This window comes from Antedon mediterranea, chromosome 1 (genome assembly GCF_964355755.1).
Source record: "Antedon mediterranea chromosome 1, ecAntMedi1.1, whole genome shotgun sequence".
Classification (NCBI taxonomy): domain Eukaryota; kingdom Metazoa; phylum Echinodermata; class Crinoidea; order Comatulida; family Antedonidae; genus Antedon; species Antedon mediterranea.
The window spans coordinates 14,724,541-14,739,162 of NC_092670.1; the positions used below are offsets into that span (position 1 = coordinate 14,724,541).

Here is a 14,622-nt window from a genome sequence, read left to right on the forward strand (position 1 = left end):
ATCATATCAGTACCATATTTGGGCATATCACTACAATATTTTGGCACATATTTTTTTTCTTCAAAAAGTTTGATAGTGTAGAGAGAGATTTAGGGTTTATTACAATGTATATTTCATTGTATTGCCATTTGTGTTTATTGTGTTTTATTTATTTTATTTAGTTGTTCAAGGAAATAATTTTCCACCATTAGGTTCCCAGTGAGAATTGGCAGCACTGACATGAGGTGACCCTTAGTGGAGAAGCATGTGAGTTGAAAAGTGTAACATCCAAGTCCACAATGCCATAAGCTCAATGATCGTTGGAATTGTGTAATAAAAATAAACATCATCATCATTATTATTATTAATTGTCTTCCGTATTCAGTTTTAACATAATATAAATATAATAAACAAAAGAATACTGTGTTTTTATACTGTTGATAAGTAATATTTTCTAAAACAATTTTTTCATGACATAACTCCTACTCTCAATACTCTCAAAGAACTACGTTTTATGTAAAGTATCGTGTTTATCTTGTGAATGGATTGTCTCTAATCAGGACATTATTAAGATTGGCAATGTGCTAAATACTAATACTGTAACTATGATTTGTACTTACTCAGTGCAGCACTCTTCTGACATATATATGGGAATCTGAAATCGTCACACTCTGAGTGATACCAGGGCAGAGCTTCATTCTCACTCAAAATATATGCACATCTGAAATCTGGCCAGTACTTGAATTCATAAGGCACAGATGGCACAACCCATGTCCACTCTGAATCAATTGTCTCTCGACTTAAACCAATCCAGAATTGTGTCTCTGGGAAAGGACCACAGTCATTTATCAAATCATTAACTGCTTTCTGTTCTTCTAAGTCACTAATTACCACCAGGTTACCATTTGAACTCTGACAATATTTTTGTGCATCCATCCAACTTCTGGTGTTTATGTCTTGAACTTGGTAACAATGGCCATTGTATTGAATTGATTTTGATAGACAATAAATGTTGGTCTGACAATCTGGAAAAAAAAACACAATTGTTTTTTTTTAATGAAGTAGAATCCCAGAGGCCTAGATATAAAATTGTCCGAAAAAAAAACTAGGATATTGCATTACATTGCCTTACAAATATTGGTTGTTACTCTGTGTTTATTCAGTGTTCGTAATGCCTTCAACATGGCCTAATATTTATGAGCAGATAAAAAATCGGAGACTTTTTGCATCCAGATGGGAGAAGTAGGTGAACGAAAGCATGACTTTAAGTTATTCTTTCGTACTGTAAGTGAAACACAATTTTAAAAGAAAGAAAAGAATGACAGGAAGATTGGGGCATGTATAGTGTAAAAGTAGGTGTGCCGATGCTATGAACTGTCATCCTGTGCTTTCCATCCCTACACTAGTATACTACAAGCTATTGAGTCAGATATTCTACGCACTCTAAAACATGAAATGCACCGAATGTTCAGCCAGGGAATTGCCTTTGTACCTGGAGGCTACCATCCACACCAATCTCCATTTTCATAATTTCATTTGGTTGAAAACGGTATACTTACTTCTCGGTGTTTCGCAGATAAACTGCTTCTTATCAGTACACGGCACTAGGTTATCCCAACGATCTGTTTTGTGGTATGCACAGTTATGTTGTGGCCAGTTAAAATAACTACTTTCTTCACTTGTCTCTCGTCCCCAATTATCTTCTTGAGCTTTAATTCCAATGTAAAACCTCAGATCATACAAAGCTTCTGTTTGGACTGATTTAAGTTCTTGTTGTGTGGTGAATGTAGCAAGATGTCCATTTTCTTCTTCGCATCTTTCTTGTGCGATGTCATAGAATTCACGCCTGTATTTCAGATTGTAACAAGACCCATTGAAGTATGTAGCTCCTTCCTCGCAAGCTAAAAATATAAGACATGTATTTTGTGGTATTGATTACTTGATTTGTTTTATAAAATCAATATATCTATAAAATACAGTAAATACACAAAACACGCACAATTAGGATCATAAAATTGAAACCAAATTGTTGAATTTGAAGGAGACATATCATGGACCAAAATACAATGATCTTATAGGAAACTACTCCAAATTTAGATAGAGCACACACAATAATGATTAGCACTTACGGTTACATTGCGGGATGCTTGCATTCCATGTGCCATTTTCGCAAAGCAGATATTCGTCTCCGTCTAGTGAGAATCCAGATGTGCAACCAAAATGAATGATGCCTTCATGACTTAGGGAAGAGCTGTGACGGAAACCTGCTGATGGAGTTCCTGGGTCCTTGCAGTTGGCTTAAAAAGTTATAAGATGGAGTTACTGAAGAGTTTTTAACACATCAATGGTAAAAATAGCACCAAATAATCAGTAGGGGTATCAGTAACAATTCTTAAATAGATAATATATAATAACCAGTCAGGAAAATTTATATTTCATTGTATAAATTATAGCATTTTTTGTAAAATTGATCGAATTGGAAAGTATTGTGTAAAATATGTTTCTATTATAATTTCATTATTAGTAAATCAATTATAATACAATAAAATAACCTCACCAACACAGCTGGGATGTTCCTCTAAAAAGATGCCATCTTGACAATTTAAGTATTCATTTCCCAATAATTGAAATCCATCAAAACAGTAAAACTGTACAACACCACCATGGTAGGTCGATCCATTAAAACGTCCATTTAAAATGAGGGATGGCTGTTGACAATCCACTGTAATATAAAAATGTGAAAATGTTCTCTTAATGACAGGTTATTTCTCTATTTTGTTAATGGTGGCCTCTGGTTAAAGTATATTTCTAGACTTATTATGACCACCATGACCAGCTTTATTAACAAAATATGTGTTATTTTTTTTAAACTAATAAACAAAACAAAAACAAAATATAAGTCTTTCAATTTCTCAAGATACCAAGAGATTAAAATAACGTTAAAAATATTTAAATGAATAATATATTACTGTGACATTCTGCAACTACATCACTGTAAACACCATTAACACAGAATATCTGAGGTTTGCCAGTCAGTGTATATCCAACATCACAGCTAAAACCAATAACATCTCCATGCGAAAATGAGCCTGTTATTACACCGTTTACAGGGGATTCCAGTGGAGCACAATTAGCTGTGAATAACACAAATGTGTATATATGTAATGCATCGATGGGTCTCAAATATTTTGTATGTACATTGAAAAATAAAATGAATTAGTCTTGTATTACCTTTACATTCTGCAAATGCTGCAGAGAAGGCTCCATCATAACAAGTCACAATTCTTTCACCAACGAGTGTATAGTCATTATTGCAAATAAAAGTCACCGAATCACCATGGTTGTAACCACCAATAAACACTCCGTTTTCAATAGTAATCAATGGGGAGCAGTTTGCTGATAATGTAATTATTATTATTAAACTAAACCATTTAAACAACTGAAAATAGGCCTATGGATTTAATTTGTAAGGATAAGGTTACAATATGTATTGTTGTAATGTGTGCTATTATCCAATAACCAGCCAATTTGACTATTTTTTTGTTTAAATTATATTTTTTTCAGGTAAATAAATTTTTTTTTCAATCCAATTTTTGGTCAAAGGGGATAACTATTATATGATATTAAAATGGCGTATTCAACAAAAAAAATATTTTTTCAGGGGGACAATACATCTTTAAACTTTTTGTTGGAGGATGACGCTGTTTTTTGAACATACAAAATGGATTGCTGCCATTTAATAATACCAATATTTGTATACCAGTATTGATGCTTATACTGTACACTTTATAAAAAAAAATTAAACGTTGTATAGTAAATGATTAGTAGTTCAAACCATTGTGTAACTTAACGTATGCACAATTATATTAAAGTATACATATTTCACTTACCATAACAGGTACCAAGTGCATTGCTATATAGTCCATCATCACAAAATGCTTGGTTTTGGCCAACTAATGTAAACCCATCATTACATATAATTGTAACACGATCATTGTGATTAAACCCTCCCGTTACTCTTCCATTTTCGATGCCACCCAATGGGAAGCAATTTGCTGAAAATAGTAACACAGTCATTGTCAATTTTCATCAAAAATTGTACATCATAAATTGTACATCATAAATTCTTATCATCATTGTTTCATTAATTCATTTAAATATTCAATTGTCTAACTCATACAAGTTAATAAACTGTCATTCCTTGCTGCTATATCATTAAGTCAATTATTATAAACCTTGCATTCACATTAAAAATAGATATAAACTTACCTCTACAAATTGCATATGATGAGCTGTATTGTCCACTATCACATGTTATTGTTGTTTCTCCTACCAATGTATAACCAACATCACATGTGAATGTAATGGATCCTCCGTGAGTAAAGCTACCAGAGTACTGACCATTTACAATACTGATGGACGACTCGCAGTTAGCTAAAGATAGGAGAATATTTATTTGTAAGAAGTTTTCCTCATGCTATCATTTTTCAATTATTTCTATTATTTTAGCCTTCAAGATTATTTCCCATAAACTAAAAATTTAACCTTTGGCAATTATACATAACAAAATATATACATAATTAAAACACCAAGAAATAACAAATTAAATAATTAAAATAGATAAAAGTATGCTTCAAAACAAGAATGTTGAATATTTTTATAAATTGTTAAAAATGTATTTTAAAATATTTTAATAAAAATAGTAATTAAAATTTTGTACTATTGTTCAAATAAAAAATAGACCTTCGGGTAAACATGAATGTTGATCTATATTTTGAGAAGGATTCGTGAATAGTCTAAAACAAAAACCATTAAAATGATATTGCACATGTAAGTTTTGTACAGCATTATTTTTGTATTTTTTTTTCAAATTTGAAAATTGGAAAAAAAGATATCATTATCATTGCTTGATTTAGAGAAGGACTGATGTATTACAATATTTTATTGTCATTTGTATTACCATAGCAAACAGGGAATGCATCTTGATATTGTCCATCTAAACACATAGTACTTGAAACACCAACTAATGTGTATCCATCGAAACATGTAATGGTAGTTATGCCTCCATGGGATTGGTTTGACTCTACCCGACCATTAATGACAGGCGACGGTGTCTGACAATTAACTATAGTATAAGTCAAAGGTTAGTTAGTTATACATATATAGTCTACAATTTTTTATAGATACAAGTCGTGGATAAATCAATTAAGTATCTTACTCATAGACAACCAAAACCATTGATGGTTTGTTTAATCAAAACCTTTGATGAACTTGGTCAAGTATAATCAAAGTAATTCTAATACATTTTACTTTCATATTCTTTAAAATTAACACATAAAATCTTGTCATAATCATTTTATATTAATATTACCTGTAGGTTTAGAAATATTATTTTATAAAAAAAAAAAAGCATTCGGATTAAACAATTAGTAATTTTAACTTACGTCGACATTCAGCAATAGCTGAACTAAATTGTCCATTATTACAAGAAACTGTAGATTCTCCAACAAGTTTGTAATCAACGTTACATACAATATTAAAAGAACCTCCATGGATGAAGCTGCCAAATACTTGTCCATTTGCAACACTTGTTGTAGAGTCACAGTTTGCTGAAAGAATAATGAAAGTTTAATGTTTAGTTAGAGTGATGTTGGTACTTAAAATAATCTTAATTCCTGAATAGAAATCATTTGAAACATGGATGTCATCTATGGTTGAAATATGCAGTTTCAGGGAAAAATTTCATTTTAAAATTTTGTTTAGCAATATTGCTAATCAAACTGATTTTTGAGTCAAGGAACATAGTTTTGTATTGCATTTTTTGCTATACAATTTTAGAAATGTGTAGCAATAAGGTTGTTTTGTATAGCTTTTTGCTATGCTACACTGGCGAAATTATTCCCTGAGTTTGTACAAAAAAATTTGTAAAATAACTGTACCTTTACATTCCGCATATGATGAGCTGTATTGACCATTATCACACGTTATTGTTCTTTCTCCAACCAATGTATAACCAACATCACATGTGAATGTAATGGATCCCCCATGAGTAAAGCTACCAGAATACTGACCATTTACAATACTTATAGATGACTCGCAGTTAGCTATGGAGAAAGTTTTATCATATATCATTTAAATGGCACATAAATGTCAATGGAAAACGTTTAAGCAATGAACAAATGTGCAACTAATATTAAAATTATAATACGTTTGTCAAGACATTGCATACATACCTCTACACACAGCATATGATGAGCTGTATTGTCCATTATCACAAGTTATTGTTGTTTCTCCTACCAATGTATAACCAACATCACATGTGAATGTAATGGATCCTCCGTGAATAAAGCTACCGGAATACTGACCGTTTACAATACTGATGGATGATTCACAGTCAGCTGGGGAGAGGACACACAAGCATGCATTTAAATTTAAATAATGTGCATTTTTTGGCTAAGGTACCTGTATGTAGAAATAATTGTTATGAAAGATCTTTCCCACATATATGATTTACTTCTCTTTTACCCGATTGTTATGAAATTGATCTAAAAAATATCTTTTTAGCAACAATTGCAGTTCTAACATAGCAGAAGTTGCTCCAGCAGGGCCAGAGATAGAGCAGGGCCAGAGATATAGTAACACATTTCATGGTTAGCGCTATTTTAATATTGATATCGTGATAGTACTTACAACTACAAACAGGGAATGCATCTTGATATTGTCCATCTAAACACATAGTACTTGAAACACCAACTAATGTGTATCCATCGAAACATGTAAAGGTAGTTATGCCTCCATGGGATTGGTTTGACTCTACCCGACCATTAATGACAGGCGACGGTGTCTGACAATTAACTATAGTATAAGTCAAAGGTTAGTTAGTTATACATATATAGTCTAGCATTTTTTATAGATAAAAGTCGTGGATCAATCAATTTTACTCCGATGACTTTAATTAGAAATATTTTTTTAAGAAACATGTTTACTTTATTTTTTTCAGTCCTGTGGAATACTGAAATGTCTTGGCTACAAGACAATGAATCTTTGGAAGAGCATGTCACACTAAAAGGAAGAAACTGTATGACCCTGTGTCATTGAAACAGTATGCATCAAAAGGACGATTTTATGCGTAAAGACATTTATACAAATCGTTACGTCGTCAGGACTTTCCATTTTTCTTTAAGAGGTATATTTGGGGGAATGGCATTTTTAGAGTTTATACAGGTAAGTATCTTACTCATAGACAACCAAAACCATTGATGGTTTGTTTAATCAAAACCTTTGAGGAACTTGGCCAAGTATAATCAAGGTAATTCTAATACATTTTACTTTCATATTCTTTAAAATTAACATTTAAAATCTTGTCATAATCATTTTATATTAATATTACCTGTAGGTTTAGAAATATTATTTTATAAAAAACAAAAAGCATTCGGATTAAACAATTAGTAATTTTAACTTACGTCGACATTCAGCAATAGCTGAACTAAATTGTCCATTATTACAAAAAACTGTAGATTCTCCAACAAGTTTGTAATCAACGTTACATACAATATTAAAAGAACCTCCATGGATGAAGCTACCAAATACTTGTCCATTTGCAACACTTGTTGTAGAGTCACAGTTTGCTGAAAGAATAATGAAAGTTTAATGCTTAGTTAGAGTGATGTTGGTACTTAAAAGAACCTTAATTCCTGAATAGAAATCATTTGAAACATGGATGTCATCTATGGTTGAAATATGCAGTTTGTACAAAAAAATTTGTAAAATAACTGTACCTTTACATTCTGCATATGATGAGCTGTATTGACCATTATCACACGTTATTGTTCTTTCTCCAACCAATGTATAACCAACATCACATGTGAATGTAATGGATCCCCCATGAGTAAAGCTACCAGAATACTGACCATTTACAATACTTATAGATGACTCGCAGTTAGCTATGGAGAAAGTTTTATCATATATCATTTAAATGGCACATAAATGTCAATGGAAAACGTTTAAGCAATGAACAAATGTGAAACTAATATTAAAATTATAATACGTTTGTCAAGACATTGCATACATACCTCTACACACAGCATATGATGAGCTGTATTGTCCATTATCACAAGTTATTGTTGTTTCTCCTACCAATGTATAACCAACATCACATGTGAATGTAATGGATCCTCCGTGAATAAAGCTACCGGAATACTGACCGTTTACAATACTGATGGATGATTCACAGTCAGCTGGGGAGAGGACACACAAGCATGCATTTAAATTTAAATAATGTGCATTTTTTGGCTAAGGTACCTGTATGTAGAAATACTTGTTATGAAAGATCTTTCCCACATATATGATTTACTTCTCTTTTACCCGATTGTTATGAAATTGATCTAAAAAATATCTTTTTAGCAACAATTGCAGTTCTAACATAGCAGAAGTTGCTCCAGCAGGGCCAGAGATAGAGCAGGGCCAGAGATATAGTAACACATTTCATGGTTAGCGCTATTTTAATATTGATATCGTGATAGTACTTACAACTACAAACAGGGAATGCATCTTGATATTGTCCATCTAAACACATAGTACTTGAAACACCAACTAATGTGTATCCATCGAAACATGTAATGGTAGTTATGCCTCCATGGGATTGGTTTGACTCTACCCGGCCATTAATGACAGGCGACGGTGTCTGACAATTAACTATAGTATAAGTCAAAGGTTAGTTAGTTATACATATATAGTCTAGCATTTTTTATAGATAAAAGTCGTGGATCAATCAATTTTACTCCGATGACTTTAATTAGAAATATTTTTTTAAGAAACATGTTTACTTTATTTTTTTCAGTCCTGTGGAATACTGAAATGTCTTGGCTACAAGACAATGAATCTTTGGAAGAGCATGTCACACTAAAAGGAAAAAACTGTATGACCCTGTGTCATTGAAACAGTATGCATCAAAAGGACGATTTTATGCGTAAAGACATTTATACAAATCGTTACGTCGTCAGGACTTTCCATTTTTCTTTAAGAGGTATATTTGGGGGAATGGCATTTTTAGAGTTTATACAGGTAAGTATCTTACTCATAGACAACCAAAACCATTGATGGTTTGTTTAATCAAAACCTTTGAGGAACTTGGCCAAGTATAATCAAGGTAATTCTAATACATTTTACTTTCATATTCTTTAAAATTAACATTTAAAATCTTGTCATAATCATTTTATATTAATATTACCTGTAGGTTTAGAAATATTATTTTATAAAAAACAAAAAGCATTCGGATTAAACAATTAGTAATTTTAACTTACGTCGACATTCAGCAATAGCTGAACTAAATTGTCCATTATTACAAGAAACTGTAGATTCTCCAACAAGTTTGTAATCAACGTTACATACAATATTAAAAGAACCTCCATGGATGAAGCTGCCAAATACTTGTCCATTTGCAACACTTGTTGTAGAGTCACAGTTTGCTGAAAGAATAATGAAAGTTTAATGCTTAGTTAGAGTGATGTTGGTACTTAAAAGAACCTTAATTCCTGAATAGAAATCATTTGAAACATGGATGTCATCTATGGTTGAAATATGCAGTTTGTACAAAAAAATTTGTAAAATAACTGTACCTTTACATTCTGCATATGATGAGCTGTATTGACCATTATCACACGTTATTGTTCTTTCTCCAACCAATGTATAACCAACATCACATGTGAATGTAATGGATCCCCCATGAGTAAAGCTACCAGAATACTGACCATTTACAATACTTATAGATGACTCGCAGTTAGCTATGGAGAAAGTTTTATCATATATCATTTAAATGGCACATAAATGTCAATGGAAAACGTTTAAGCAATGAACAAATGTGCAACTAATATTAAAATTATAATACGTTTGTCAAGACATTGCATACATACCTCTACACACAGCATATGATGAGCTGTATTGTCCATTATCACAAGTTATTGTTGTTTCTCCTACCAATGTATAACCAACATCACATGTGAATGTAATGGATCCTCCGTGAATAAAGCTACCGGAATACTGACCGTTTACAATACTGATGGATGATTCACAGTCAGCTGGGGAGAGGACACACAAGCATGCATTTAAATTTAAATAATGTGCATTTTTTGGCTAAGGTACCTGTATGTAGAAATACTTGTTATGAAAGATCTTTCCCACATATATGATTTACTTCTCTTTTACCCGATTGTTATGAAATTGATCTAAAAAATATCTTTTTAGCAACAATTGCAGTTCTAACATAGCAGAAGTTGCTCCAGCAGGGCCAGAGATAGAGCAGGGCCAGAGATATAGTAACACATTTCATGGTTAGCGCTATTTTAATATTGATATCGTGATAGTACTTACAACTACAAACAGGGAATGCATCTTGATATTGTCCATCTAAACACATAGTACTTGAAACACCAACTAATGTGTATCCATCGAAACATGTAAAGGTAGTTATGCCTCCATGGGATTGGTTTGACTCTACCCGACCATTAATGACAGGCGACGGTGTCTGACAATTAACTATAGTATAAGTCAAAGGTTAGTTAGTTATACATATATAGTCTAGCATTTTTTATAGATAAAAGTCGTGGATCAATCAATTTTACTCCGATGACTTTAATTAGAAATATTTTTTTAAGAAACATGTTTACTTTATTTTTTTCAGTCCTGTGGAATACTGAAATGTCTTGGCTACAAGACAATGAATCTTTGGAAGAGCATGTCACACTAAAAGGAAGAAACTGTATGACCCTGTGTCATTGAAACAGTATGCATCAAAAGGACGATTTTATGCGTAAAGACATTTATACAAATCGTTACGTCGTCAGGACTTTCCATTTTTCTTTAATTTGGGGGAATGGCATTTTTAGAGTTTATACAGGTAAGTATCTTACTCATAGACAACCAAAACCATTGATGGTTTGTTTAATCAAAACCTTTGAGGAACTTGGCCAAGTATAATCAAGGTAATTCTAATACATTTTACTTTCATATTCTTTAAAATTAACATTTAAAATCTTGTCATAATCATTTTATACTAATATTACCTGTAGGTTTAGAAATATTATTTTATAAAAAAACAAAAAGCATTCAGATTAAACAATTAGTAATTTTAACTTACGTCGACATTCAGCAATAGCTGAACTAAATTGTCCATTATTACAAGAAACTGTAGATTCTCCAACAAGTTTGTAATCAACGTTACATACAATATTAAAAGAACCTCCATGGATGAAGCTGCCAAATACTTGTCCATTTGCAACACTTGTTGTAGAGTCACAGTTTGCTGAAAGAATAATGACAGTTTAATGCTTAGTTAGAGTGATGTTGGTACTTAAAAGAACCTTAATTCCTGAATAGAAATCATTTGAAACATGGATGTCATCTATGGTTGAAATATGCAGTTTGTACAAAAAAATTTGTAAAATAACTGTACCTTTACATTCTGCATATGATGAGCTGTATTGACCATTATCACACGTTATTGTTCTTTCTCCAACCAATGTATAACCAACATCACATGTGAATGTAATGGATCCCCCATGAGTAAAGCTACCAGAATACTGACCATTTACAATACTTATAGATGACTCGCAGTTAGCTATGGAGAAAGTTTTATCATATATCATTTAAATGGCACATAAATGTCAATGGAAAACGTTTAAGCAATGAACAAATGTGCAACTAATATTAAAATTATAATACGTTTGTCAAGACATTGCATACATACCTCTACACACAGCATATGATGAGCTGTATTGTCCATTATCACAAGTTATTGTTGTTTCTCCTACCAATGTATAACCAACATCACATGTGAATGTAATGGATCCTCCGTGAATAAAGCTACCGGAATACTGACCGTTTACAATACTGATGGATGATTCACAGTCAGCTGGGGAGAGGAAACACAAGCATGCATTTAAATTTAAATAATGTGCATTTTTTGGCTAAGGTACCTGTATGTAGAAATACTTGTTATGAAAGATCTTTCCCACATATATGATTTACTTCTCTTTTACCCGATTGTTATGAAATTGATCTAAAAAATATCTTTTTAGCAACAATTGCAGTTCTAACATAGCAGAAGTTGCTCCAGCAGGGCCAGAGATAGAGCAGGGCCAGAGATATAGTAACACATTTCATGGTTAGCGCTATTTTAATATTGATATCGTGATAGTACTTACAACTACAAACAGGGAATGCATCTTGATATTGTCCATCTAAACACATAGTACTTGAAACACCAACTAATGTGTATCCATCGAAACATGTAAAGGTAGTTATGCCTCCATGGGATTGGTTTGACTCTACCCGACCATTAATGACAGGCGACGGTGTCTGACAATTAACTATAGTATAAGTCAAAGGTTAGTTAGTTATACATATATAGTCTAGCATTTTTTATAGATACAAGTCGTGGATCAATCAATTTTACTCCGATGACTTTAATTAGAAATATTTTTTTAAGAAACATGTTTACTTAATTTTTTTCAGTCCTGTGGAATACTGAAATGTCTTGGCTACAAGACAATGAATCTTTGGAAGAGCATGTCACACTAAAAGGAAGAAACTGTATGACCCCGTGTCATTGAAACCGTATGCATCGAAAGGACGATTTCATGCAGACAACCAAAACCATTGATGGTTTGTGTAATCAAAACCTTTGAGGAACTTGGCCGAGTATAATCAAGGTAATTCGAATACATTTTACTTTCATATTCTTTAAAATTAACATATAAAATCTTGTCATAATTATTTTATATTAATATTACCTGTAGGTTTAGAAATATTATTTTATAAAAAACAAAAAGCATTCGGATTAAACAATTAGTAATTTTAACTTACGTCGACATTCAGCAATAGCTGAACTAAATTGTCCATTATTACAAGAAACTGTAGATTCTCCAACAAGTTTGTAATCAACGTTACATACAATATTAAAAGAACCTCCATGGATGAAGCTGCCAAATACTTGTCCATTTGCAACACTTGTTGTAGAGTCACAGTTTGCTGAAAGAATAATGAAAGTTTGATGCTTAGTTGGAGTGATGTTGCAATTTAATAGAATCTTGATAGCTCGTAATTCCTAAATATAAATCAATTGAAACAAAAATATCATCTATGATTGAAATAAGTAACAAAACAATTTGTAAAAAAAACTGTACCTTTGCATTCAGCATATGATGAGCTGTATTGTCCATTATCACAAGTTATTGTTCTTTCTCCTACCAATGTATAACCAACATTACATATGAATGTAATAGATCCTCCATGAGTATTTCTACCAGAGTACCCACCGTTTATAATAAGGATGGAGGACTCACAGTTAGCTGGAAAAAGGACAGAAAAAGGACACATAAATACATTATACAACTGTGACTATGGTACATAGACATTACTAGGGTGAACCAGATATTCCAACAGGATTGTAATTGCATTTATCTGCTGTGGAGTTGGAGTAGTTTTGCATCAGGGAGTTGAGAATTGGTCAGATTTTTTGCCCTACTCTGATGTGTAATTTGTATTACATTGAGAACACTTTGAAAAATTAATTCGATCAGGTGCGAATTACTTGTGACTTTTTTGCCAGGGTTCCCAATGTATTAACACCTACCTTTGCATTCCGCATATGATGAGCTATATTTTCCATTATCACAAGTTATTGTTGTTTCTCCTACCAATGTATAACCAACATCACATGTGAATGTGATGGATCCTCCATGACTAAAGCTACCAGTGTACTGACCATTTACAATACTGATGGAAGACTCACAGTTAGCTGTAACAAAAAATAAATGGAAATAAGTAACATGCACCAATAATATGGTACTTTGAAATATATAATGCATTTATGATTAAACATTTCTGCTAAAGTTTATGAACAGTCAGTGCCCCACAGATTAACGGTCCAGGAGCCAACATAACCATCTGATATTCTTTAACATGTTTTGCACAAAACAAAAGTGTTCGAAATACATTTGGAGAATTGATTTAAACATTTTAGAAATAACCAATCTGAAAATTACAAACCTTCACAAACTGGCAATTTGTCTGTGAATTGTCCATTATCACACACTGTACTGCTAGGTCCAACAAGTGTATATCCTTCATCGCAAACAAATGTGCTAACAGATCCGTGCTTTGCTCTGAAAATTACTTTACCGTTCAGCAGTTGTATCCTTTGACAATTGGCTGATGTGTGAAATAAATTGTGAGAATATTAATTTTCAATTTTTCTATTCGTTTCTTAAAAGTTCAGACCGGGAGAGCCCGTGACTTTATATATTCCAACACATTTCGGAAATCAAATTTATTAGGAATACTAGGGTACCAATGCATGGAGAAGTTCACTAACTCTAAACCGATGAAATCGATCATACAGTAAGAATTAAGCCGTGTGTCAATAGCTGACGAAAACTAGATACATTATAAATTTGTAAAAAATAACATGGCAAACTAGAACAACTGACATACAGTACAATTGAAATAATGTGAAGATTGCACAATTAAAAATTAAACGGTGTGTATTTGTGTACAATTTTGACCTACAGTGGTATCTGAACAAACAAAATTAACATCATGTAATCATTTTTAGCACATTGTGCTCACATGGTGTAGTACAGTTAT

The 14,622-nt window shown here is 32.2% G+C and overlaps 1 protein-coding gene across 4 annotated transcripts in view; it reads right to left on the reverse strand.

The window, feature by feature from the left end:
• LOC140057789 (CUB and sushi domain-containing protein 1-like) overlaps positions 1 to 14,622 on the reverse strand; it is a 66,891-nt gene that overhangs the window by 2,762 nt on the left and 49,507 nt on the right. For 3 of the 4 annotated variants that reach the window (XM_072103547.1, XM_072103555.1, XM_072103532.1), the window contains 29 exons: positions 14,026 to 14,187; positions 13,610 to 13,774; positions 13,161 to 13,325; positions 12,841 to 13,005; positions 12,180 to 12,344; positions 11,723 to 11,887; positions 11,429 to 11,593; positions 11,114 to 11,278; positions 10,348 to 10,512; positions 9,891 to 10,055; positions 9,597 to 9,761; positions 9,282 to 9,446; positions 8,509 to 8,673; positions 8,052 to 8,216; positions 7,758 to 7,922; positions 7,443 to 7,607; positions 6,670 to 6,834; positions 6,213 to 6,377; positions 5,919 to 6,083; positions 5,424 to 5,588; positions 4,940 to 5,104; positions 4,249 to 4,413; positions 3,870 to 4,034; positions 3,211 to 3,375; positions 2,949 to 3,113; positions 2,537 to 2,701; positions 2,109 to 2,276; positions 1,539 to 1,880; positions 600 to 1,004 (listed from right to left, as the gene is read on the reverse strand). In XM_072103547.1, coding sequence (XP_071959648.1) covers positions 600 to 1,004; positions 1,539 to 1,880; positions 2,109 to 2,276; positions 2,537 to 2,701; positions 2,949 to 3,113; positions 3,211 to 3,375; positions 3,870 to 4,034; positions 4,249 to 4,413; positions 4,940 to 5,104; positions 5,424 to 5,588; positions 5,919 to 6,083; positions 6,213 to 6,377; positions 6,670 to 6,834; positions 7,443 to 7,607; positions 7,758 to 7,922; positions 8,052 to 8,216; positions 8,509 to 8,673; positions 9,282 to 9,446; positions 9,597 to 9,761; positions 9,891 to 10,055; positions 10,348 to 10,512; positions 11,114 to 11,278; positions 11,429 to 11,593; positions 11,723 to 11,887; positions 12,180 to 12,344; positions 12,841 to 13,005; positions 13,161 to 13,325; positions 13,610 to 13,774; positions 14,026 to 14,187 — 5,202 coding nt within the window. The remainder of the gene's footprint in view (positions 1 to 599; positions 1,005 to 1,538; positions 1,881 to 2,108; positions 2,277 to 2,536; positions 2,702 to 2,948; positions 3,114 to 3,210; positions 3,376 to 3,869; positions 4,035 to 4,248; positions 4,414 to 4,939; positions 5,105 to 5,423; positions 5,589 to 5,918; positions 6,084 to 6,212; positions 6,378 to 6,669; positions 6,835 to 7,442; positions 7,608 to 7,757; positions 7,923 to 8,051; positions 8,217 to 8,508; positions 8,674 to 9,281; positions 9,447 to 9,596; positions 9,762 to 9,890; positions 10,056 to 10,347; positions 10,513 to 11,113; positions 11,279 to 11,428; positions 11,594 to 11,722; positions 11,888 to 12,179; positions 12,345 to 12,840; positions 13,006 to 13,160; positions 13,326 to 13,609; positions 13,775 to 14,025; positions 14,188 to 14,622) is intronic. The other variant, XM_072103540.1, reaches the window with a different exon arrangement.